Here is a 27,621-nt window from a genome sequence, read left to right as displayed (position 1 = left end):
GAAAAAGATTGCTAATATGAATATCAATATGTCTAACAAATGTTGGAAGTGTAAAAAAGTGAAGGGCTCTTTTTACCATATGTGGTGCATGCGAAAAAGCAAAGAAATTTTGGAGTGAGATCCATGCAGAGATGGAAAAGATCACGAAATGTACATTTAAAAAGGAACCAGAAATACTACTTTTGGGACTAAAAATGGAAGAGGTTAATGTATCAAAGAGAACTCTGATGTGGTATATGATAACTACAGCAAGAATGACGTATGCTCAGAATTGGAAACAGCAAAAAGTCCCGAAGATTGAAGATTGGATTAAAAAATTATTATTTTCAGTTGAAATGGACAAACTGACAAGAAAGTTGAATAATATGGAAGCAGAAAATTTCTATAATGACTGGAAGGATCTAAAAGAATACTTATAAAAGTATTGGGAAGTAAAAGACAATTTGTTTAGTTTTAATAATTATTAATCATAGAATGCTTGGGAGATAGGATGTTAAAAATTAATTACTATAGTGAAATAATAGTTACCTAGTGAATTACAAAAAGAAAATTGTTGTTGTAAAAATTAATAAAGAGATGGGCAGGAGGTCGAAGCACTGTGGGAAGCCATATATTAGGGAGGGGAAAAGGGAGGTGGGTAGGGTATGAAAGGGACAAATATAAAAAAATTAATGTTGATTATGAATGTTTATATCCTAAATTTAAAAAAAATTGACAAAAAAAAAAGCCAAGGCCTTAATGAAAGCTTGTTCTGTGTGGGAAAATACACCAACATTTGTAACTTGAAAGTGATGTTTCTTTAAATAGATGCTGACAGAAAAATTATGCTGAGATCATAAAAATCTATCATGCAATTCAGTGCTATGCAAAAAATAATAAGGTGTAACACGACTAAATGTTCCTGAGGAAAAATACAATCAAGAATAGTCTGGAAGAGTAATCTCTAAAAGTACTGGTATTCACAGCTGGATAGTTTCACATGATTGTTGGAAATTCTGTTCTTTTGTGAAGTGGGTGAATGGGAGACATCTCCACAGTGAATGAGAGCTGGTCTGTAATAGCAAAGAATTTCCATTGCACATGTGATTTTCTGAGGTAATTTTAGAATGACCTCTAAACACATGATGTGATAGAAAATTAATGAAACCTAAAGATGAAACAGCTCATTGTACCATACAGCAGGAATATAAATGCTTGCACGCTGTACAAGTTCATCCTCTGTCAAGGCAGTGTGCTGGATTCTATGGGAAGTGCAAGCAGAAAGCTCAGAGACAGGATTTTTCCTGCCTTTCCCTTCCCCCAACTGCCCTCCCCTAAAGTCCTATGCTGAAGATCAAGGGACCCTTATAGACAAAATGTACCACAGCACCACATAGCGGTACAGTGATAAAGGTGAATCAAATAAGACTAGGTTAAATTTTCTTGAAAACAAACTGAGTAGGCTGTTCAATATTCACTGAATTAGATTTTATCCACTGGATGTGAACCATAGGATAAGCTATACAGGACCAGTGTATTTATAAAAAGCAGATGTTAGCAACTGACAGCTTCCTAGCTGAGTCCCATCACCAATGAGGAACTACCTAATCTCTTTTGCCAAATCATTCTCCTGTTCATTCCAACACTCCAGAACCTTTGCCTTGGAGCCTGCATGGAAAAGGCCAAGTCTACTGAAATGAGGAGGACAACTGCAGCTATATTATACTTAATGCCAGATTTTTAAAAATATCACCCCCCCCCCGCCACCACCTTTGAATAACCTGACAAAATGGTATGTGCCTTGCCATGTCTGCTGTCCATTTCATGATGTGAAATGGCTAAAAACTGCAAGTTTTTGTATCATCTAGCTAAGGAGGGTTAAATTATTTTGATTTATAGGATATTTCCAATTTAAAAGTTTGAGGTCTTCTAAATTATAGCACATCAAGTGGCAATCATCATGGTTACATTGTTCACACATACTAACCTTTGCAATAATCTGCAGGATCTTCTTGCTCTTCATCGTCTGATCCCAAAATTTCCTCTTCAGGTTCTGGTGGTGATGGCTCTGGCAAAGGTGGAGGTGGAGGTGGTGGTGGAGGAGGTGGTGGTGCAGAGGGAACTTTTTGTTGAGGCTCTGGCCTACAAATACAAAGTCATATACTGAGTTGAAAAAATGGTTGCTCAAATTCCTTTTTGATTCTGCAACAACTATTCTCTTGACTTTTTAGACAACTTAGTTATGTAGGCTATGGAGACTAAACATGGTTACCTTCCAGTGGTTCAGAATCCAAGAAACTCTAAAAAAAATCCAAATATTAGTTCAAGAATTAAAAAACTTAAATTCAGAGGATGCTCACTATTGGAGAAAGCTGTCAACCGTGCAAGGCAATCATGAAAGAATATCTAGAAAAGATTTCTGCTAGAAAACAATAAGATATCAACAGAAAACCCTTAGCTCAGAAAAATGGTAAGTAAAGCAGCATAAGGTCAACTGGGAGAAGAAAAAAATTATTTGGAGAAACTGGTCCTATGTTTTGAACAAGGGTTTGATCCATCCAGCTTTTTCCAGGCAATCTCACCTGATTTCTCTACTTACTATAATCCCTATCACATGCAGCTTTTGTCCATGCAAGTCTTATAACCCCTAGCATAGTCTATATGGTGGTCAAAAGAGACCTCCTCCTTTTCTTCCAGCAGGAAAAATGGCTGGACCCAACCCAATGCATCAGAAAAATAGCTACCGCTTTTGTTTTTATTTCTACTCTGCTTTTCTCTTGTGGCTCAATCTTACATTTCTAAGTTAAAGCCATACATAATACAAGAAAACCGCATCCCCCCTCCCCAAGAAAACACCCATAGTTCAAATAGAGTTGCCAGGTCCCTCCTGGCAACTGGCAGGGGAGACTGACCAGGAAAAAAAGGAAGGCCCAGACACATCACTGGCATCACACCGGAAGTGATGTCATCACACCATGACAATGCTGCAACACTGATAGCTGGACAAAACTCTATGGAAAAAATGGCTTCTACCATAGAGTCTTTGCCCAAATACCAGAGCGTCACCCAGATGTTGCTAGGGTTGCCAAGTGATTCTTCGCCGGGAGCGGGGGGCTCCCAGCCGGCATCGTGTGTGTGCGTGCGTGCGTCACCCGGAAGTGACGCAGGCACGCTGGGGGCGGGGCCATAGCCATACAAGGGAAAACCATAGGGTTTTCCCTTGTATGGCCATGGCCCCGCCCCCAGCGTGCCTGCGTCGCTTCCAGGTGACGCGCACGCCGGGGCGGAGTTCCCCCCGGGGCCCGATTCCGCACCGGCAGAAATTGGGCCTCCGAAGTGGAAGTTTACCTGCCACCCGCCCCCACTTGGCAGCCCTAGATGTTGCTAGTGTGATGACAGCATTTCCTGTGCAATACCAGGATTGGAGGGGGGGGGGGGTCTGGCAGCCCTGAGTGCAAATACCACTGAAAGTAATAGCACATAAAACTGTCTTACAGAAGTTTATAGGCTTATAATTAATTTTGAAAAATTTATTATCCTGCCTTTCTATTAAGCTTAAGGCAGGTTACACTAAAACAGGATAAAAAATCTATGCACAAACTACAAGCAAAATTTAGCACACAAAACCATTCATATACTTTGCTTAAAAACAGAGGCCTCAGTAAACAACTGTATTTCAACGATCCTTCCTTTCAGGCATAGATGGCCTTGCAAGCTTTCTGACAGAATGGAGACAGAGGTCCCCCAGAAGCATCAACAGAAAATGCTCTCAAGCAAACAGCAGCAGTATGTGCCACCTGCAGTGGGCCAAAGTAAACAATGTTACGCATGGACTCACAGAGAGAGAGGCAGTCCTTCAGTATGTGAATTCCCAAATATTACTATTAATTTTCATAGCACAGTTTAGTTTTTCTATTCATGAATTTTTATCATTCATACCAAGCTAGCAAATAATACACATTCAGCCAGGAAAACTGAAACTGAACAAACCAGAGGGCCAAGACAGAAGCACAGGAATCAACATAGACCCTAGTACAAGATGTTGGCCAAATGTTGTAACTGAAGGATGTAATGTACTTTATTCAGGGTTAACAGCCCATAAGCCATGCACCAAGAAAAACATTTAAGAATGAAGAACAAAAGCAGAGAAAAATTTAGCCACATCAACCACACAGGCTTTACAAAAGCCATGCAAAAACTCAGAGTGGGGAACATTTCCATTTGACATCTTGAAAGTAACAGATTCCATTCTTGTTTAAAAACCTTCTTAATAATCAACATTCTTTCCTTCTCTACTAAAGAAGTCGAAGACCTTAAAGGAGCCATTTGTGCAATTTTGAAATCTATGGTTTTATTCCACCAGGACCAACAGCACTCTCAAGCTGCCAATTAAGTATGCTCTGGAAGGTTCTCACCATTAAGTAGCCTATGGCCTCTGTCACACGGGCAGGAAACTGCAGAGGAGAAGTGTGGCTGTTTGCCCCGGGGCAAACTAACATGCAGTAAAGCGATCAGACCTACTGTGGAGGTTCTGTGGAGGTACTGTGGAGGTTCCATGGCAAGGGAGAGGTGCCGATCACAACACACGCCTGCGCGCAATGAACTGGTTTTCTTTTTTTGTGTACACTACGGCGAACTGGTTGTCTTTTTTTGTGTACACTACGAATGCGCATGCTCCGTTGGGTGCGTGTGCGCATCCACGGAGACGTGGGGAAAAAAAACCCCTTTTCCGCAAGGGGACATGGGCGGGCGCCGGATACCACCGGAAACGCGATCAGACGCCCGCCCTTGCCCCGCAGTTTCTGGAAACTAGTACCTCCAAGGTACTAGTTTTTTGCTGCGCTTTTTCGGCAGGAAGCCTCAGTTGTGCCACGGAAGCGCTACGCTTCCCAGATGTGCTGGTGAGATCGCGACCGGAAACTCCGCTTGTCTTCCGTATCTCTTGCGTGGCTAATGTTGCGTGTGACCGCAGCCTATATTTATAATGGATTATGGTTTTCCAAATCAAAGTAGCAATTTTTGGGAGACCCAGTTCAAGCACACAACTGAATAAGCTATATGTGGAAATAAGACAAGAATTTTACAAAAAAAGAACTCTGAAGTAATTCAACTGGACCTGAAAACCATATCTTTTTGTGTGTGTGTGTGTGTGTGTGTGTGTGTGTGTGTGTGTGTGAGAGAGAGAGAGAGAGAGAGAGAGAGAGAGAGAGAGAGAGAGAGAGAGAGAGATTTACAGAAGATTTATTTAATCAGGTCTTCTATTTACACAATTCACCTTCACGTACTAATTTTTTTTTGCTGCTCTACAAGAATAGTTCACTCATTAAAACAGCTCCTCATAGGGAAAAAAAGCCAAAAATATTAATTATAGAACAGTAGTGCATACATTATACTCCCAAATATACTTAGATCAAGATACATCTGACCTGAAGACATTCCCCAAATATCTAAATTCATTGACCACTTGCATTGAGTGAGTACGGATTATCCACCAATAAGGAAGTGCTATATATTTTTCAAGTTTTATTTCCACTCCCCCATGTTTTCCCCATGGCTTTAAAATAATGGTATCAGTTCTCAAACATTAGACAGTATTTTATTGCTGCTTATAATCTATCTTCAAATACATTTGTACAGATATTTGGCAACAGTATTTAAATAAATTTATTCTCAAATATTTATATCAAGGTCCATCCATGAAAATACAAGAAGTAGTTTGGTCTGAATCAATAGCTATGGTTTCTCTTGCACAATGAAGTATGATTCCAGTATGGTATTTACCGCTACAAAGAACACTTTTCACTAATTTGGGTATCTGCATTAGTAAAAACCATGTTAAAATCAAAGTAAAATCCTGGTATAAATACCGAATTAAGGTTTTCATTGGCTGGCCTATTCTGCCATATTCTTGGTACAAGGTCTAGCAGTTGTAAGACATCATGCTTCTCATTCACCCTGACACACGGTACGAACTGGAGAACAGGATTTGCCTCAGGACATGGCTGTATCCTAACCTTTGCTCCCCCCGCCCAAAAATTTAAGGAAATCATTCTTATTTCCAGTCGGTACAGGAAGTATAAAACAGTGCAACAGATATGTTTTATTTATTTATTTATTTATTCATTCATTCATTCAATTTATACCCCGCCCTCTCTCACGCATGGGCTCAGGGCAGCTTACAACATGTAGTAAAACATTAAACAGTAAAAGCAATAAAACAATCGATGGCACAATAAACAATAACATCAAACCCCATGGCTCATATCAGGTGAATATAGGTGCTCCAGTGCCCAATAATATTATCTGTCAGCAGAAACTGGGAGAGGGGCCACAAACAGGGGAGGCCAGAATGGTTGAACATCCGCCGCCTCAATCAAAAGCCTGGCGAAACAGCTCCACTTTACAGGCCCTGTTAGAAAAGACAGAGAAGATAAGTGGGATTTAGACAATTTTAAGATTACTTTTTCTTGTATACGTCTATGACCAGTGCCAGCCCATTGAGCAGGCAACAGCGTTTGCCTACCCCCACCTCCGTGGAGGAATCACAGGGTGGGAGAGCCTATCAGGGCTCAGCATGGGAGCGCTGGCCAACTGGGGGTTGGCTTGCTGGCCAGGTCTAGTGTTGGCAACCATTTGTCATTCAGTTCAGCCCAGTGTGAGCTCAGACAAGGAAGGAGCTGCACTGCTGAGCTTTGGGGGACCACACTGCATGCCTTCCAGCTGGCTGGTAGCAGTGACAACTTCCTCCAGTGCTACAGGGTCCAGCAGAGGCAGCAGAAGCAGCAAGCATGCATACGCAGATGAGGTTTGAAGTTCCTCCTGGGGGAAAGGGTACAGGGAGGGCCTGCCAGGCCAGGGGGAATCCAATGATGGGCACAGAGCCCAGGGTGACCAGCAGCAACAGTAGCAGCCTCCCTCTGACTGCCCCCTCCCTCCTACCTGCCTGCTGGTGCAGGTCAAGGCCTGGGTGACTAGCTGCAAGCCCAGCAGAATGGCTGTTTGACCCTTCAGCTCCCTTCTGCCCCTCTTGCCTAGCTGATTGCACACTGGCCCAGCTGACTGTACTATGGTCACAGGGCTGGTAGGCGGCTGGGGGAAGTTGCCCGGCAACAGCAGCAGGGACAGTCGCCTGGCTCTCCCACTCTTGACATAGCCACACGTGACCTAAGGCTTAAGCAGCCCCCCTGATCTGCGGATGAGGGCTTGATCTGGCCTTCCCCCCACCCCAAAGCTGGTGACAGGGCAGCGTGGTCAGTGGTGGGCCCTCCCTTCCCCCCACCTACTGTTAGGGACATGCAGAGCAACGACATCACCTGGGCATGGGCTTATTATTTTAGGGTAAAACAATCCAAAGAAATAACACACAGTTCCAAAACATGAAAAAAATACAGACGCGTGCTAGATGCCCACAGAACAACAGATGAGACTATATTAAAGCCATAACATATTTAGTGTCTGGTAAATAACAAACAACATATTCCTTCATAGAAAAAATACAAAGGTCAATAAAAATTCACATAGTCTGCTCCAGTCTCTCACAATATATATACTTATAAAAGTCTTGTGTCCTTGTACAAATTCACAACAGCAGTCTGCTCCAAATACAATCAATCCGTGTATCTCTTTCAGTCACCGCTCTTTCTGGATATCTAAGTGTTTCAGACCTCTGGTCTTTCCTCAGGAACAAATCTCACATTCAAGTAGACACTTTCATTAATTTACTTTTCTGTTAGACAATCTGGGCAAGGTCTCCTCCCTTATTTCCAAACATACTGATGCTGCTGCCAAAGTCAAATGGACCCACACTAAATATGTTATGGCGTGAATATTGTCTCATCTGTTGTTGTATTGTTCTGTGGGCATCTAGCACACATCTGTATTTTTTCATACCTGACTTATTTTTTTAGGGTGCCTTAGGGACCATTGGGCCCTGGGGGTTGGTTTAGGTGGGCCAGCCAATGACAGGGGTTTAGGGTCTGTGGGCCCAGGCCTAGAGGCTGGTTCCCAGATAACACTCTTGGCTCATTTATGGTGGTAAGAGTTGTGGTTTATTGTTAATCATTTTTGTTTCCTTTTGTGGCCAGGAGCACGCATGCCAGCCAAGGCTATGCAGAAGAAGGGGGCCTGGCCAGGTGGGTGCCCAAGTGGGTGCCACTAGCCATCTTGTCCTCTGAGGATGAGAATGGTTCCTCTATCCAGGATGTGGCAGCAAAGATCTAGGCCATGGAGAAGGAAACTCCTGGAAACGGAGTTGTGGGACCTTTAAGCTAGGTTGGCTCAGCTAAAAGAATCCAAGGATGACACAGAGCCCCAGTCTGTGGAAGGAGGAACAGGAGATGTGCTGGCAAAACAGCAAGGGATGGGTGAGTACACAGGTACCGGAGGACCAGGTCCCACCATAGATGGGTTGCCAGATAGTGCATACATGGCACTCCCCATCCCAGGGGTGGGGTATTGAGGTTCATAGGTGGGTGGGGGCAAATTGATAAGAACTTCAACAAGTGGCTGTCCACTTACACCATTTACATGGGTGTGGTGATGCAGGTTCACCCAGGCTCAGGGCTGGCGCTAGTGAAGTATCAGGACCTTGTACACAAGGCATACAAGGAGTACTCCAAGGCCGTTTGGCTGCATTATGATTAGTTCCACATGCAAGTAGTGTTGGAAACCTTGTTGCCTCAGGACTGGGAGCTCCAGCAGCTCTGGTCTCAATGCACGGGCCCCACTGTAGCCATTTCAGGAAGGTATGTCGATAGTGGCCACCTGGTAGCATGGTCACATGTTGAAGCCAGGCGAGGAGCTGGGAATAAGCAGTGGGCTCAACCCATCTTGTCTGCTGGGACTTCAACGCCTTGGGGAAGTGCACAAGGAAGCCGTGCAAGTTCAGACACAATTGCAGGAGAGGCACCAAAGTCAGCCTGCTGGGGGGGATGTTGGGGCCACCAAGAGGACAAATGGGGGCACCTCTGGGAAGGGTGCACAACCCAGTCAAGCTTGAGATCCTGCAAGAGTGGCTGCGGGGGTATAAAACCTATCCATGCATCCACCCACCGAGATAAAAATCAGACAGCAGAAAATAATGTGCTATATGTGGCATTTGGGGAGCTGCGGTGGCTCAAGTGGTTAAGACGCTGAACTGCAGGCTGTGGAAGGTCAGTAGTTCAGTGGTTCAAGACCCGGGTGCCGCAAGACAGGGTGAGCTCCTGTCTCTAGTTCCAGCTCCTGTCAACCTAGCAGTTCGAAAGCAAGAAATTGCAAGTAGATAAATAGGTACCACTTCCGTGGGAAGGTAACAGCGTTCCGTGCGCCTCAGTGTTTAGTCATGCCGGCCACATGACCACGGAAACGTCTTCGGACAGCGCTGGCTCTTCGGCTTTGAAACGGAGATGAGCACCGCAACCCTAGAGTCGGATTCGACTGGCTTTCGAGCAAGGGAACCTTTACCTTTACCTTTATATGTGGCATTATGCATTTATTTTCTTTAGAATATTGATTAGTTTTCCAGTCAACTAACACGGAGTATTTTGGACCCATGGCAGCCGTGGGAGGGGGGGGATGGACAGAATAAATAGAAGAGGTAACTACTCCTCTCTCCCATTGGCTCCCAGACAATACCATCAATCGAATGAGGCCTTCTAATTCTGCTAAATGTTGGAAATGTTGTGGGGAGGTGGGAACATTTTGGCACTGTTGGTGGGCATGTGGCAGGGTGGAATCCTTCTGACGTCATATTCACGCTTAGATGTACGAGATTATGGCATGTGACATTCTATTCATAGCAGAGTTGCTCAATATTTGGATGATATATCTAAGCAGAAGCAGGAATTAATTGCAATTTTATGTACAGCAGATAAAGCAGTATTGGCTAGGACTTGGAAGACAGAGGTACTTCCCTCAACCCATGACTGGCTTATTAAAGTATGTGATTTATGTGTGCATGATAAAAATTTCTATGTTAACACATGAAGAAGAAAATGACTCTTATACATTGAAGTGTTATGGTTTCCATTTCTTAGCTTTATTTGTAGTCACAAAGATGTTGAACCAAATATCCATTTTTTAAACCTTGTTTGTAGGAGATATCTGATATAGAATGTGTTGTATTGTTTGTTGTAAATTTAACTTTGTTAAAATTATAAAGGGGGGACAGAGAGAATGTATGTGTGTCCCCACAAAACAAGAGTGTAAAAGCACAGTCATCCCACCTACCTTCTCTGTTGGCAGCCAGGTCTGGTGACGGGGGGGGGGGGGGGGGGGGGGGGGGGGGGGGGGGGGGGGGAAGGCCAAGATCCACGCTGTACCAGCCTCTTGTCCAGGATAGAGACTGTGCATCAAAGCATAAAATGTTGTGGCACACCCATTTCTTTTAAAACTTTTCATTTGGGGGTTAACCCTCAAAACAATAGCAGCAATGCCTATAGCTTTAAGAAACAAATGCTCTTTGGTGGCTGTTACTAGGCAACCAGAACAGTACTGGTTTGTGTCAGTAAATAGCAGGATGCGGGGGAAGGACCCATTCCAGGGTTGTTTTGGCCTCTGAGGGAGAGCTATCTGGACCAAGCCCACCAGCACCCACCAAACAAATTGCTACCACATGATCTGCATGATTCACCCATGTCCAGCTGCTTCCTCCTGCTCAAGAGCAGCCACCCCATGAAAACCAGTGTGATGTATTGATCAGAGTATCAAACTAGGATCCGGGAGACCCAGGTTCAAATCCCCACTCTGCCACAGAAGCTCACTGATTTACCTTGGCAGTCACACACACTCTGCCTAATCTACCTCACAGATTTGTTGTAAAGATAAAATGGAGGAGAGGAGGGTGATAAAAGCTGCTTGGGTCCCCATTGTGGAGAAAGGTAGGGTATAAATGAAGTTAATAAATAATCAGTATAGCTGAAGATGGGGACAGATGAAAGGTAATTTGTTTAATGGGTGGGTAGGAAGGAGAGACTGAAGCAGGGAATGAGAATATGGGAGTTTACAGGAAGAGGGAAAGAGGAAATAGTGGGGGAGCGGAAAATGAGATGCCCTTGCAAGTCCTTGTGGCTCCCCCACTTGTTATTTTCTAATGCTGCAGATATTTACACAAAATTCTTTGTTCTATACATCTGAGTGATTAAAACCTTGTTTTAAGAGGCATTTAACATTACAAAACATATTTTACTAGAATATTTGTCACTGCTCTTGAAAATTTTTATTGGAAAAACTAAAAAACTGGGGGAACTCAAAGGCCTTCACATCTCCAGACCACATTAATAAAATTGTAGCATTTCATCTTTAATAGGTATTAATGTGAAATATGGACATTGTTCTATGTTCAGGAGGTAGCAAGTTGAATCTCCTAGCTGTGACTCCCATCCCAGCAAGATCACAGATCAAGAGAGTTAGAAGACCAAAATGCTATCTAAATCAGATTTCTTGCCCCAAATCAGGGTCATCTATTAAGTAGCAGCCACACAGACGAACATAAGAGAGTTTATTGTTTATTGTTGTTGTAGCCATAGGCCATAATACCCCACCATCATATATCAGCATACCCATCACAACAAAAGGGGATTATTATATAGTAGAGTAAAACTTAGACGTTTCAGACTACAACAGCAAAAAAAAATACAACAGAATAAACTATCAATAAAATGACATGAAATTACAATTTAGCTAATATTCTTGAAGAATTACCAGGTGCTACTTTCTTCATATTTATTGATAATAAAAGGTAACAAAAGGAATAGCATCAACCAACAAAAATTAATACATTCCTAATCTGAGCCAGTTTGTTTTGAATGCATCCATAAAATTAGCAATATAAAACATAGTATACAATATCTTCCACCTGATTAAAACCACAAGGACAGAGGCATTGTTCCACAGATATTTTCTGAAATCTGCCCTGTTCAAATTATACAGATGGCATAGTTTGAAACATGCACTGGAAAACACCTTTGTTTTTAATAAACAAAGGTTTATTCAAGGTTTTCAACATGTAACAATATAAGAATATAAAAACAATATGATGAGCAGAGCAAAAGGAATAACAGCAATCGTTTGTTAACATTTTCTAAATACTTAAGGAGGTATCATTATGCTCATTAACAAAGCACCTATCTTACTACTAACTTCAGTTCACTGATAGGTTAGTAGCTTTAGTCTATATGTTACTTTAAACAATTCTATATTCAGAAGCAAAGCCAGTGTTTATCATCAGCAAAAGAGGGAACCACTTCCTTTTCTGAAAGAAACTGAATTATTGGAAACCACTTACATACAAACGGTGTTTGATAATCCTTGTTAGTGTGATTAGCTGTGCCATCCGCTATTTTCCCCATAATAAATTGCATCCAAAGCTTATCATACCACAGGTCTAACGACGGGCCTGAGTCTGATTTCCAACTAGCAGCCAATAATAAAGAGATTGTTTCTTTCATTTGTTTTGGGGGAGGAGACTCTGGCCATACATCAAGTAATATTAATTAAACACCTTTCTTAATGCAATACTAGAGACATCAACTAAATACCAGGAGAAGAATTTGTTTTTCTTAATCCGCGGATACCACAGAAAGAATTTGGATTGCCGGACCATATTGATGTCTCGAGGAGAAACTTTTTCAAAAAGCCAAATACAAATTTAATTTGAGTCCCAAGACTTTACAGCCTTTAAGGAAGACAAGGAGTAGATCTGCAAGATGGGAGACAGCAAGTTGGACCACTGGTTCCCTTTCCTGTAGTACCAAAAACAATATTTTACCAGATGGTCTTTGGAAATACTATCAAGTATCTTTAGTATTTTAACAGTTTCAAGCAGACTCTAGTTGTAATAGAGGGTGGACTGACTTCTAATCTTAAGTGTGCAGCACAGGTTCCCTGAGGGAGACACAAGATTTTCCTTAATAAGTTATTCCAAATAATTTTGAGCTGGCCGAGAACTTTCTCATTCCATTCCCATATTTCAGCCCCAATCAAAAGTTGCATGATAACTTTGCCCGGGATTACTTAAGGCTGGAGCTCTTAGCTGGCCACCTTTTGAAAGGAAAAATATTAAGGAAACACCCAGTGTATGATGCACAGTGGATAAGGTGGCATTAAAATGTTCCTGCCAAGACAAAGACTCACGAAGTACTATGCCTAGGTATTTAAAGAAGGGACATTGTTCTATTTTGTAAGCATTAACAGTCCCTCTGTACTTGATTCTTTTATTACGGCAGACTACGATTTTTATTTTATCATATTTAATTCTTAATTCCTCTCTATCACAGTAACCATACAGACTATCTTACAAAATCCAGACTACATAATTCATCGAAAGAAGGTACCTTCCAAGGAAAACAAACAACTAACTCATGAGCCAAGTACCAGCCAAACTGACTTGGAGGTACATTCCCTTTCTGACTAAAATATGCAATCAAAATAGGCCTGAATAAAACCTATCCACTGAATCATTCCCAAGGAAAATTTCATTGGGCACAATCCTTCACCATGTAACATCCTGACTCTAGCTCTAAAGACCCTGAGGTAATAGACCTTACCAGAGGACCAGCACGGTCAGCAGTAATCAAGGGATATTATCTGTAAAGCAGATGCAATGGTAGAAGACCCCAAAATCATTAAAGTTGTTGGCTTGGAGGGTGGGAAAAAAGCGTGAAGACAGGCAAATTTTTGCTATCAAAGATTACAAGGGTAACATACAAACTTCTATGAAAATAACTCAATATTTTTTAGAATATTATACCTCTTTGTATACTTCGTCATTTCCTTCAGTAGATAAAATAAAAAATTTTTAGAACAGCAAAAATGTATTTAAAAAATCTAAACAACATAGAGAGCTATTGGAGAAACCGATTTCATTGAAGGAGGTACAAATCCCACAAATATTGTTAGTCCAACTGTCTCAAGAGTAACTGTAAATCGCTCTGAGCCCGCAGGTATGTGGGAAAGAGCGATCAATAAATTGAAAAGCATAATTTATCACAAATGAGACCTAATACAGTGCTGGGTCAGGATGGTTTTACGGTGGAATTTTTAAAGACCTTTTCCAAAGACTTGACACCTTTTTTCACCCGCTTATGTAACAAAATAATGGACTCTGGGGAAATGCCCTTAACTTGGAATGAGGCTGTTATTATTACTATTTCAAAAGAGGATAAAGATAGGATGTCCCCTGCCTCATATTGGCCAATTTCTCTCTTTAATAATGATTATAAATTTTTCTCCAAGGTGCTTGCTAAAAGACTTCAGAGCATAATTACCAACTATATAAACCCTGACCAAACTGGGTTCATCCAATATTATGGATAATATTAGATGGCTGTTAAATATTATAGCTTTTTCCCAATCACAATCACATGAAGCAGCACTCTTATTGATTGACCTGGAAAAGGTTTTCAATAGTGTGGAATTTCTGTTTCTTTATTCTGTGTTAGAAGGTATGGACTTTGGCCCAAAGTTTAAGAAATTGATCAATGCTCTGTATGCCTCTCCGACTGCAAAATTACAAATTAACAACTTTGTAAGTGATTCTTTCCCTCTTTCTAAAGGAACAAGACAGGGTTGCCCGATGTCCCCGCTCTTGTTTGCATTAATAATAGAACCCCTAGCTACTATAATTAAGGAACATGGATGAGCTGAAGGGATTAAAATAAGCACTGTGGAGAATAAAATCAGTTTATATGCTGATGATCTAATTTTGTTTGTTTCAGATCTAAAAAATTCTATTCCAACATTATTTGATATTTTTACTCAGTTTCATGCTTTCTCTGGTTTGAAGATTAATCTAAATAAGTCATTCATGGTTCCTATTAACATCCTTAGAGAAACAAAAGAACAACTAGGTTCCCAGTTCTTGTTTCCTTGGAAGGAAGTCAAATGGAGATATCTTGGGGTTCAAATTCCAGCCAAACTTGACCTTAGTGATTTGATCCAGGTTAACTTTGAAGCCCTTCATAAAGAAATTGAAACCCAACTAAAAAACTTGCATAAACAAAGTTTTTCACAAATTGATAGATTGCAAATAATTAAGAGTTTTATTCTACCTAAATATTTGTTCATATTTCATGCTTTGCCTATACCTATTCCTAGTAAATTGATATCTAAATGGTGATCTTTATTGGTAAAAAAATTTGGTCTTATAAGTCCCCGAGAATAAAACTTGGTAATTCTCCTTTTGGACACTGGTATTCCAAAGGTTTTGCTAGATTGGTGGATTTTTGTATCGAATGGCCAAATTCTCTCCAAACTACAGATAGAGGCGAGCTTGAAGGAAAAAATATATTGGTTAAACTATTATCAAATTAGACATATTTTAGAATCATTAGGAATAATGAGAAAATGGGAAATGCCTCTAACTACTCTAGAATAACTTTTTAAGGAAAGAGAGAGAAGCCAGAAAGGTCTGCTATCTAAAATATATAAATTATTATTGTATTTGCAAAATGTTACTTTTTCCCCACCATAGAGAACAATGGAGGGGATGGGGGCAACCTGTTTGGGGGCCCATAGAATTGGACCCCCGGTCCAATGTTCTTGAAACATGGTGGGTATCTTGGGGAGAGGCTCCAGCAGCTACCCTGCATGTTTGGAGCCTCTCCCTCAAACCACCTCCCCTCCATACCCCTAGAATATATCCTATGTTTTCGCCATTGACTTCAATGGCACATAGGATATAATGGGGCCGAAATTGATGTTCGGCTGGCGGAAAGACTCCCCAATCGGCTGGTACTGCCGAAATTGACACGCGGGAGTCTTTCTGCTGGCCGAAATTGATTCGGCCTGATTCAGCCGCCAGCCTAGGATGGAGCCTGTGGGGCTGCTGACAGGTGGGGAAGTTGGGGGGCCGGGCCTCAGAATGCTTCAATGTAGCTACAGGTCTGGGTTTCACAATGCTGCTTGCCAGCTAAGAGCAGGTAGCCTGAGCACCTTTAATTCCCTTGCTGAATTCTCACTCTTCTCTGGCACAAGGCATCATAGCCTTGGCTAGCTGAGCAGGGAGAGAGTTAAGGCATCAGGGAGGAAAGTAAAGGGCACAAAAACAGTAGAAGCATGCTTTGAATTAGCAAGCAACATTGGCTTGGAACCTTCCAAAGTATGCTCAGGCTTCCCACGCAGGAACCAGCTTAGGTTGGGCCATAAGACTTCTATCATGGGGTGGTGGGGTGAAAACACCACCATGGCTGACCTTGCAACCACGCTCTGCCAGTTTGTCCTCATCCACAACTAACTTCAGATTTGGGGAAGATTTAGTCCGTCAGATTAATGGCACAGTCTCTGGCACCCACATGGCACACAATATGCCAACATTTTCATGGCTAACCTGAAACAGCACTTTCGTAGCTCCTGTTCATGAACACCCCTCTTGCACCTGAGATTTACTGATGACATTATCATCACTTGGAAAAGAAGCACTGGAGAAATTTCACCAGGCTTTCAGCAATTTCCACCTTGCCATCAACCTGATCATGAACCAGTCCACACGAGAAATACGCTTTCTAGACACCACTGTACAAATGAATGGAAACATAAAAGCCACTTTATACTGGAAACCTATTGATTGCCAAACATATCTACATGCCTCCAGTCACCATCGTAAACACACCGAATGTATCTATTGTGTACAAGCTCTACGCTACAGCTGCATCTGTTCTGATCTCCCCTGCAGGATCTACGACAGACATTCTTGGAATTACAGTACCCACCTGATGTAGTAAGGAAACAGACCAACAAAGCCAGAATGATTCCACGGGGTAACCTACTACTTAAGGTGATAGCCATATGAGCAGTACGAGAGAGAGAGAGAGAGAGAGAGAGAGAGAGAGAGAGAGAGAGAGCGCCCAAACAAAATAACAACAGAACACCCCTGGTGGTCACATACAACTCTCAGCTTAAACCAGTTCAACACATTATTAACAACCTACAACCTATACTGGACAATGATACTTCTCTTTCACAAGCATTGGAAAGCAAACCTTTTCTTGCCCAAAGACAGCCTCCTAACCTTAAACAACTTCTTACCTTCCAAACACAGACTTGGACTCTGGGGCCAAGGTCTGCAACAACCCAAGATGTCAGCTCTGTCCCCATTATCCACTCCGACAACGTAACTGGTTCTAACACCAGCCATAGCATCTCAGGTTCATTCACTTGTTCATCTTTCAACATTATATATGCCATCAAATACCAGCAACACCCTTCCACTCTACATCAGACAAATAGGTCAGTCCCTACACAAAAAAAATAAGTGGACATAAATTCAACATTAAAAAATGCAACACTCAAGAACCATTAGGAGAACTTTAATCTTCCAGGTCATTCTATTGCTGACCTAAGAGTAGCAGTCCTCAAACACAGAAACTTCACAGGGAAATTACAACAGCACGATTGCTAAACTTGAGTTCATTCACAAGTTCAGAACAATTAACACCCCCCCCAGCTGAATAGGGATTCTTATCAGACTAGAGATAGGATTCTTATCATACTACAGATGCTAATATTTTAGAAGACAAAGTTCTCCAAAATGGGAGAAAACAACAACAAAACGGTTGTGTATTTTTAATCCCTGACTTTTTAGTAAGCATTAAAAGCACATTTACAAAAGAAAAAAAACTAGAAGTCCTAAAAACATATCTACATATGAGATAAACCACTCAAATTAATATAAGACCCTTAACAAAAGTCTAATTTGCCTGAAGATGCATATTATACTTCAGAAATTTTCTCTGGATAGTGCCTAGACTAGATTCTAGAGCTGATGAGCATCTTCTGTTCATTTAAAATGGATGATTAATATATATGAAAAGTTGAAGGGTGATATATAAAGATTTAAGGTCAAAGAAGATGGGGACGGCAAAGGATGAGATGGTTAGACAGTGTCATAGATGCAACGAACATGAAATTGAGCAAACTTCAGAGGACGGCGGAAGACAGGAAGGCCTGGCATGATCTGGTCCATGGGGTCGCGAAGAGTTGGACTCGACTGTGCGACTGAACAACAACAACAACTTATACAGAATCGAGGTACTTCAAGACTTCACTCTTGAAACAGTGGAACACAGTAAAGCAAGAAGGAACTATAATGAAAATTAAGCACAAATGTTTTGAAACATTGGGAACATGAAGAACAGCATCCTGCTCCAGTGGTGTAAAACGGCGTCTTCTAGTGATCCTTGGGTTGGAGCGCCCCAGCTGTAGAAGGTTGGGCATGTTGCATTCTGGCTGGTTGTGAAGACTTCTACCTAGGGATGACCAAATGATCAAAAAACTGGCAACAAATAGATGGAGTTCAGGGACCACTCATGGTCGTCCGAGTGGGATCTGTTGAGGAAGTCTGCTTAGGTATTTGTCACACTGGGAACATGCACTGCAGTAAGGTGGATTTTGTTTCTTATACACCAATTCCACAGAGTTGAAGTGTATTTGCAAAGTCTGGTGGACACTGTGCCCCCCTGCTTGTTGATGTAATAAACAGTGGCCATGTTGTCCATGGCCATACAGGGCAAACAACATACAGTCACTTGTTCAGGACCTTCTCTCCTCATCGACTCAGTCAGTAAAGTCTCTCCAACACCATACATGATGCCCCCGTACATGATGCCCCTGCAGACTGAGCAGGAAGGACTTCAATGCACAACGGACTGCCATATGTTTTAGGCAGTTAATGTGAAGGGTACTGTCGGCAGCCAATCAGGTAGCCTGTGTTACAAGGGAATCACAATGAGCTCCCCAATACCAGAGTGATGCATCCGTTCTTGAAATCATGTTGGGAGAAGGCAACTGAAAGGGTATCTCACAAAGTAGATTGTTGTCATTCAACCACCACTGCAGAGAGTTGAAGACGTCTGCAGGGATCGTCAGCACCATGGACTATGGATCACCTAGGGGTGATCACCTAGGGGTGAAAATGGTGCAGAAACCACAGTTGAAGGGGATGCATGTGAATGTGTGGCATTTAAACAAAGTTTTTAGAAGAAGAAGAGATTGGATTTATACCCCGCCCTTCACTACCCAAAGGAGTCGTAGAGCGGCTTACAAACTCCTTTCCCTTCCCCTCCCCACAACAGACACTCTGTGAGGTAGGTGGGGCTGAGAGAGCTCTGACAGAAACTGCTCTCTTTCAAGAACAGCTGTGCTAGAACCATGGCTTGCCCAAGGTCATCCAGCAGGTGCAAGTGGAGGAGTGGGGAATCAAACCCGATTCTCCCAGATTAGAGTCTGCGCACTTAACTACTACACCAAACTGGTTTTTACCTGTAATAGGGCATAGGTGGAGAGAAGAGGAACAATCTATACATTCCAGGCGTGAGCACGGGTCTCAATCACAGGTCCCTCTAAGTTGCACTAGGGGGAGCCGGTGTACAACATTTCAGAGGCCAGCTCAGAGGATTTCTGCTTCAGCTCACAAACAATGGAGGATGGGGTCACCTCCTTCTGGGGCCCACAGAATTGGATCCCCTGGTCCAATCTTTTGAAACTGGAGGGGAGGTTGAGGAGACGCACCAGTAGCTATGCTGCAAATCTGGTGCCCCTACCTCAAAAAACAGGGGGAGGCAGAGCCCCAGATACTTCTGGATCAATTCTCCATTATAGTCTATGAGACCCATTGACTATAATGGTCCCCAAAGGCTATAATTGAGCCAGAAAAAAATGATTTTTTTGCACACCCCATTATGCTTTTCAGTACGATCTGTAAGCTGCCTTGAGTCACAGGGAAAAGTGGGATATAAATATCTGAATAAATAAGTAGTTTGGGCAGGTTGATAACATTTAAGCAACTTCCAGTTTGTTAGATTAGGCAGGGTTCTGACAGTGCTGGTTCCTCCTCTGTTATACTTGACCTGTACAGCTGGTTGTCGTATTTCACTAAAAACAACCAAAGTTGACCACGCGCCCCCCCCCCCCCCCGTGCTGGTATGTTTTTTAAGGCTCAGCGCAGGGCAACAGTTCAGGTCTACCAATATAGTGGACTGGGGTGGGTTATCTGTTCTCCAAAGGCCAGGTCTACCAATACAGTGGGAAGGGGTGGGTAGACTTCTTCTCCAGAATCCAGGCCTACCAATACAGAGGACTGGGGCGGGTAGACCTGTTCTCCGGAAGTCAGGTCTACCCATATAGTGGAAAGGGGCAGATAGACCTGTTCTCCGGTGGCCTGGTCTAGCCCTGTAGAGACACCATTTTGTGTAATGAAATTTGACTTGATTCTGTTTTCTCTTATAATGTTCAAATTATTCTTAAAATATAACTTAAATATAATGTAAAATAATTCATTCTGAGATTTTTTACAAGGTTATGGAAATAATCTTCTAAAAATAATTTATGCAATAGTCAAACATAGACTTGCTCACAACTTTAATGCTACTAGTTTTTTCACTCACAAGGTAGAAATTCTGCTCAGAACACTGTGGAGCTTAGAGGGAATAGATGGTTATGAGAAAACAACAAACATTGCAGAAAATACATAGTTGCCCCCAAGCAAACTGGCATTTAAAAGTGCACAGTCTTTGCACATGAAAGTTATATTTCAGCCTTTTACCACCCTCTTCTTTTCCTCTCGTCCCCTTTACTTGCTGTAGTAACCATCAGGACACATCTTGGTTACTGAGAGCACAATTGGTTGTATTCATCACACATGGCAGAATATGTTCTTGAAAAGGTTATTAGCACCACCTCCAAATACCTCAGCTCTGCCCTTTTTAACTTCTGGCACAACTGAAGAGAGCCCCAGCAGATCATCTTTCAAGCATTTGTTTCTCTATAAGTCTATAAGTCTAAAAGATTCTAAATGGCAATGCAATTATAACAAACTCCTTCAAATATACAATTTGCTAGATCTTGTCCGAGGAGCTTTTCAGGCTGACTTTATTGGTAAGGCGCAAATATACATACATAATGCTGCTTTAGACAGGCAAGTTGTACTAGAAGCCCTTGCCTAATTTTCAACCTGGTATACATTTTTTTCCCCAATATTTTTATTGAAATTTTTTCAATACAATATAATACATAAACTTAACAAACATCAATGGTAACTAGATCCCGTTAAACATTGATCAAACTTCAAACGTTTAATCACATTCACTTTCTTCTTTGAAGTCAGAGCTACCAACTACAACCAAATTCAGTTATATAGCATTATCTTAAATTTTGCTTCCACTATGTTTTCCCATTCGAAGTTATCCAGGGCTATTCTCCCTAAAATAGGGTTCCAGATATTTAGAGGTTTATAGAATTCACACTCATTTTTGATTACAGAGTCGTGTATTGAAAGATTTTCCAGCATGAATATGTCCCAAATTTTGTTGATCCATTGGGTAAGAGTCGGTGCGTTTTTGTTTTTCCAATTTTTAGCTATTGTCATTTGCGCGGCAACTATCAGCAAGTTAACTAACTTCTTCGTTCTTTCAGGTGGACGGACTTGCGGCCAGAGGTGAAGGAGCATCAATTCTGGAGATAAGGGTAAGTTTATATTGAGTAACTTATTGATATTGGTACCTATTAATGCCCAGAATTTTTGTATTACTTTACAGGACCACCAATTGTGAAAGAAATCTGCCTTTAGACCACATTTCTTCCAACAATATGGGGATCTCGATGGATAGATGTGAGTTAACTTTGCGGGGGTCAGGTACCATCTGGTCAAAATTTTCAGATTCGCTTCCTGGATCCCAAGAGTTCTTGACATGGCTTTTTGGGAACGCCATATTTCCTCCCATTGTTCTTCTGACAATTGAGTCCTAAGGTCTGCATTCCAAGCTCTCTGGTAATTGTGTTGGTTAGGGATTTGAGTGGAGATAATGATTTTATAAAGCTTTGCTAAAAGACCTTTTTTTGGTGGTGGTTTTTCCAGAAGTTTTTCTAGTCCCGTGAGTTGCGCCTTCTTTATTGCAGAAAACTCTGTCGAAAAAACCAAGTTCTGAATTTGTAAGTACTCACACCAGTTGAGTGATGTATGATGTTTGGCCTCTAGTTCACTTTTCAGTCTCATTGCCCCATCGTGGACTACATCTTGTATTTTGTTTATTTTTTTAGCTCTCCAAGTTTCAAAGGTGCGTGGACGCTCCGCAGGTTTAAACCAAGATTGTCGAGTAAAAGTGCTGAGTATGGAGCATTTGGAGATTAATTTAGGCTTGATGTCATACCACGTTTTAAGAGCCGCTTTTGTAAAGATATTTTTAGTTTTATTCTCAACGACTTTATAGGTTTTGTGCCACAGTAATTCCTGAAAAGAAACTTCAGAAAGACTAGCTTCTTCAATGGTTCTCCAATCTAAGACGTCCGTGTCGTGATAATGGCGTACAGTGGCTGCCAAAATTGCAGCTTTTCTATAGCTTTCGAGGTCGGGAATCGCTAGACCTCCCTCCCGTCTCGGTGTACTCATCGTACGATATGCTATCCTTGCCGGTTTTCCGCTCCATATAAATGAGTTAAGATCCCTTTGCCAAGACTTGACCATTTGAGCCGGGATACCTAATGGTAGCATCCTAAAAAGAAAGAGGTATTTAGGAAGTATGAAGGCTCTCACAATTGCTATTCTATCAAGCCACGACAGGGGTTTTGTGTTCCAAACACTCATATCTTGTTTAACTTCCTTGCGAGTCTCCATGTGATTTATTTGAATGAGCTTCATGAGATCCAGGGGAATTTCTATCCCTAAATATCGAAAATGATCCTGAACCCATTGGTAGTGAAAAGATGCCTTGATCTTTTGCTCTTCCTGTAAAGTTACCTTGATAGGGTACATCATAGTCTTATTGTGGTTCACCCTCAGGCCTGTAACCTTAGCAAACTTGTGGAGAGATTTTTGAATCGCTATTAGAGACGTGGCGGGGTTTCTAACATACAATATTACATCGTCAGCAAATAAACTAATCTTGTGTTGCTTATTCTCAATTAGAACGCCGTCGAAGTCTTTATTAGATCTCAAATCGCAGGCCAGGGGCTCAAGAGCCAGCACAAACAAGATGGGGGACAGGGGACACCCCTGTCTAGTACCTCTGAACAGTGTGAACTCTTGTGATTGATCACCATTTATTAATAACCTCGCCATGGGTTTTGTATATATTGCTTGAACTGTATTCTGAAAAATAGGACCAAAATTCATGAGGTCTATTAAGGATTTTAAAAAGGGTATCTCGAGCGAATCAAAAGCCTTCTCAATGTCAATTGCCATCAAAACCGAGCTTTGCGCTAGTTTTTGTTTACAATATTGAATGATGTCTATTGTTTTTCGGATATTGTCCGCAATGTCCCTGGATGGAATGAATCCAGACTGGTCTATGTTTATATAATTTGCTACGATGAGTTGTAAACGCGATGCAACAGCTGCAGCGAATATTTTGTAGTCCACGTTTAACAACGAGATCGGTCTATAGGACTTTGGATCCGTTTTATCTTTGTCACGTTTCGGTATCAAAATAATAATAATATCAACCTGGTATACATCAACCCAATTGGATCATCTTAGGGCACAATATCTGTCCAAGATTTCCTTTTTAAAATTATGCTCAGCTTTTACATCCATTCGCTTTCAAACAATGCAAACAGCTATGCTTGAAGGCCGCTATACCCAAACACCAGTTGCTCAGCACCTCTGCATATGTGGAAGCCCAGATCTTGAAGAGCTGTGCCAGGTATATAAAACTAATAAAATTAAAATAAATAAATAGCCTGTCCCAGTATAATCCTGGCCAACCTAAGCCTCAGCAATGTGACAGAAAAACTTTATAGTGTCTTAATCTAATATTACTGTACTATATTTTATGGTATATTATTTTCTACTGCTTGCAATGGCCATTGGCCCTATGCAATAAAACTGAACTGAACTATGTTCTTTTCTCTACAAAGCGGAAATATCAATGTGGGTAAATTACTATAAAATGGCCTAGTTTTCAACCTCAGTACAGTGCAATGGGCTTAGCATGGTACAGGCTGTGAAAGGACCCCTAGTTGCCATCTAAAATTAGAAGACAGGCATGGTTCCTCTAACACTGGGTAAGAACCACCATGCACAGGAGCACAGATGCTACTCAACAGCTGTTTGCTCAAAACTGTGTACCACCTAACATTATACCACCTTTAACAACCTTCAGAATGACTGAAGTGTAGACTTTTATCAGTGATAATAGGAAAAAATCAACCCACACATTCCTAATTGTACAAGTAGGGAAATCAAGAGGTCTCCATTACAGCAACCAAGTCTATCCATGAACATGTCACACTCATGGGGGAGAAGGTATTACAACAAAGAGTCCTGACTTCCAATTAGAGAGTTTACAAGACTCCCTCTTCCCAAGGTCAACCACCTGAGAGCAGGAACCTCTCCTTGTCATGTCCTCTTCCTCTGCCAGATGAGCCAGAGTGAAGACTGAGGTGATGCACTTGGGGGAGGGATTAAGGAGATGGATAAAGATGGCAGATAGAGGCAGAGGGGTTGGCTGTAAGGAGCTTGGTGTGGTACGTTTCTCACAGAAGGTAGAGGGCAGTGAGGCACTGGAGAGGCGGGGGAAAGAGGTGAGACGGTTAAAGGAACAGCGGCAATACAAAGCCCACATACACATATGCCCTTTTCTCTCCTCCCCTAGCACTGAACAGCTCCTGCCAGCTCTACAGGCTCCCCCCCTCCTTCCAGCTACTACCATGAAACCTGACAGATCCCCCCATTACTGTCACAAAGGAAGGTGGAAAGCAAGGATGTTAGACGTTGATAAGGAGGACAAGAGAAAGAATAATGCCAAGAGCCAGAACAGCCATTAGAAAGGACTGGCCTGCAACCCACTTTCAGAGGTTTCAAGACCCATTTTGGGTCCCAACCCACAGGTTAGGAAACACTGGTCCATGGAATTTCATATAAATACTTTCCAGAAGGACACCTCTTTCCACTCACTTCCCTCTAAACCTAAGAAAAGCCGCAGCAGCTCAATAGCTTGGCTAGACCCACTCTCACAATGAGGCAGGTCCAATGTATCCCAATGTTCATGCCCTCAGCTCCTTCATTTTTTTTTTTACAGGCACACTCCATAATTCTCTTGTAAAGTTCTTAATACAAATGCATGATGGACCCAACAGGAGTAACTACACTACTCAACTACTACACAAATGAGCCAACAGTTCTGTTAACTTTCCCTGTCCTGCATTTTTTTAGAAAGCTGTATGCTGTAACTATAGTCACTCGAGAGAAGTCCTATACTCCAATCACTTGATTAATCTCCCTATCCTGCACCAGGTGACCATAACCCTCCAAACTGGATACTTCCAAATGTCAAGAGTATCACTTTAACAAAAACAAAGAGATGCCATGCTAGGGTTCTTGAAAATTTGTCTGTGCCGAGATGTATAACAGCACTTGACAGAGCAAACCCAACTGTCTTGTTCCACAAATTGCTATTTGTTATCCACGATGTACCACTGGGAAGGTTATACTGATTGCAAATATAACAGTAATACTAAGTCATTATGCAGCCTTATTAGCATATTACTTCTATTTAACAAAGGAGAAATTTACATTATTTCTGCAAAGGAGAAATTTACATTTTACAGAGAAGTAAGTGGTGCAGAGAGAAATACATAGTGGCAGGGGTCATTTCGTAGAAAAAGAGGTGCAGGAGCTCATTAGCATAACTCACATGCATATGCCACACCCCCTGACATCACTAGAAGTGTGTCAGAAGGCAATACCCACTGCTCAGGCTTCACCCCAAAAATCTCCAGGTATTTCCCAACTCAGGTTCAAACCTGGGTCTCCCAAATCTTTGTCTGGAACACTAACCACTACACAACACTTCATGGGGCAGCAGCTGTTGAGCAGTAGCAAGCAGCTGGGCCTGCATGAGTTATGCAAGTTGCATGGTGTCAAGTTGTCCAGTGGCTGCTGTCAGGCCTGACATGCTCTCTCCCCCTACATTTTACTGACAGAAACAAATGCTTGAAGGCTGGAAATACTGCTGTGGTTGACAAACAATGGCCACTGAGAGAATTCCTTTCACATAGCTATAAGTGCTACTTCTATTACGGGTGAGGGTTGACCCAATGTATTTTAAGCTGCCATCCATGATGGACGGCAGTTGGCTAGGTACTTCCCTGCTGGTCCAAATCTTCCACAGCTAACAATGTTTTCTCATGAAGATGTTTTTGGCAGACAAAATCAAAGTATAAATCAATCATAATAAATCCAGAGGTCTCATGGAGGGGGAGCGCTCCGGAGCCCCGCTCCGGGAGTGACCAGGCAAGGGGGGGGGGGGGGGACATTACACAGCCCCGCCCCCTGCTCCCAGCAGCCCCGGCCACCCCTCTTCATGCTTCCCGGCAGGGGTCGGTTCCTGAGCTCGCCGGTACTGAGCTCTGCCAGTCAGAAGCCCAGGGGGCAGGGACATAAGCCCCGCCCCCTGCTCCCAGCAGCCATCAGTCGGACCAAGCAGCAGGGAGGTAAGGTACCTGCAGAGCCCTCCGTCGCCTGCCGAGGCACCCCCCCCTTTTCAGGCCCCGCTTGGGTTGTTGTTGTTTTTTAAACCTCCTTAGCCGAGGGATCCGCTCTTACAAGGTAGTAAATCCAATTCTGGTTTCGTTGGTAAGATCTTCCTGGGAAATGATTTGTTGTTGCTGCCTTTGGAAGGGGGGGGGGGAAGCTCTCCTACTCCAGAAGCTCCTTGTCTTGGCACAAGAGGCGTTTGTCTTGTGTGCTGGACTATGTGCCCGTGGGTTGCTTTGTGTGTTGCCGCAAGGACCCGGTGTCCAGAAAGGAGGCCTTCAGTTGTTACGTTGCTGAACTGCAGAACTGGATGGATGGAAGAGAGGAGGCTCAAAGATCCTCCTCCTCCTTCCTGCCTTGTATCGGCAGTGGTGGCCAGGCAGCCGCTTCTGGGAAGTTCTCTCTGCCTTGATTTGTTCCCATCCCATGCATACTGCGCATGCATACTGTGCCTGCTCTGCACCTTAGCTAATACCTGCTGTTAAACCTGTTCTTTCTCCTATGGGAATCCTGGGAGCTGTAGTTTTTTTGAGGGGCTTTCTGTTTGTAATTCATCCTGCTTCTGAACTGAACTTACCGATACTACTTGAAGTGCGCCCAGGAATTGCCAAGGCGCCAAAACGCCTCTACTTGACTTTTGGCAGGGGAATATTACTTTTTGTCTGTTTAATTGACACTGGTTGCCAGTGAGTTTCCAGGCCCGCTTGAAAAGTACTGGCCAGTGACCACCCCACCCTCGCCGCCTTTTTCAGCCCCACCCCTGTTGGAGCTCCGCGCGGACAGAACGAGCCCCCCCCGCGGTCGCTGCTTCGTTCTGCGAAGGCAGCAGGAGCCGTCCCAACTGGCCACGGAGGGAGGGAGGGAAGAGCCACTCCCCAGTCCTCCCTCCCCCTCATCCGGACGCCCCTTCTTGCGCGCGCCTGCCCGGGAGAGGGACCAGGAGAGCGAGCCTCTGGGGAACACAGCGCAGCTTCTTCCTTGCCGCTGCCCGCTCTCCTCTGCTGCTCACCCCGTCGACAAGACTCCGCCGCTGGCCCCGTCGGACTCCGGGCCTCGGCCGTTTTCAGGGAACGGGGCCGAGCCGGCCCAGCCACGCGCCCCGCCGCCTCCACCCTGCACCATGCGCTCGCCCGGTCCCTCACTTCCCGGCGCAGGCACAGAACGCTGGGGGGGGGGGAGGGGGCTGAGGAGTTTCA

General features: G+C 42.9%; 1 protein-coding gene across 1 annotated transcript in view; it reads right to left on the bottom strand.

Annotated features, from left to right (window-relative positions):
- SRPK2 (SRSF protein kinase 2) overlaps window positions 1-27,621 on the bottom strand; it is a 250,312-nt gene that overhangs the window by 80,699 nt on the left and 141,992 nt on the right. Inside the window, exon 4 of the mRNA XM_015415056.1 lies at window positions 1,967-2,121. Coding sequence (XP_015270542.1) covers window positions 1,967-2,121 — 155 coding nt within the window. The remainder of the gene's footprint in view (window positions 1-1,966; window positions 2,122-27,621) is intronic.

This window comes from Gekko japonicus, unplaced genomic scaffold, assembly GCF_001447785.1.
Source record: "Gekko japonicus isolate JY-2015 unplaced genomic scaffold, Gekko_japonicus_V1.1 scaffold5, whole genome shotgun sequence".
Classification (NCBI taxonomy): domain Eukaryota; kingdom Metazoa; phylum Chordata; class Lepidosauria; order Squamata; family Gekkonidae; genus Gekko; species Gekko japonicus.
Note: the sequence above shows the minus strand (reverse complement) of the source record. Positions and strands in the feature narration are given on the sequence as shown.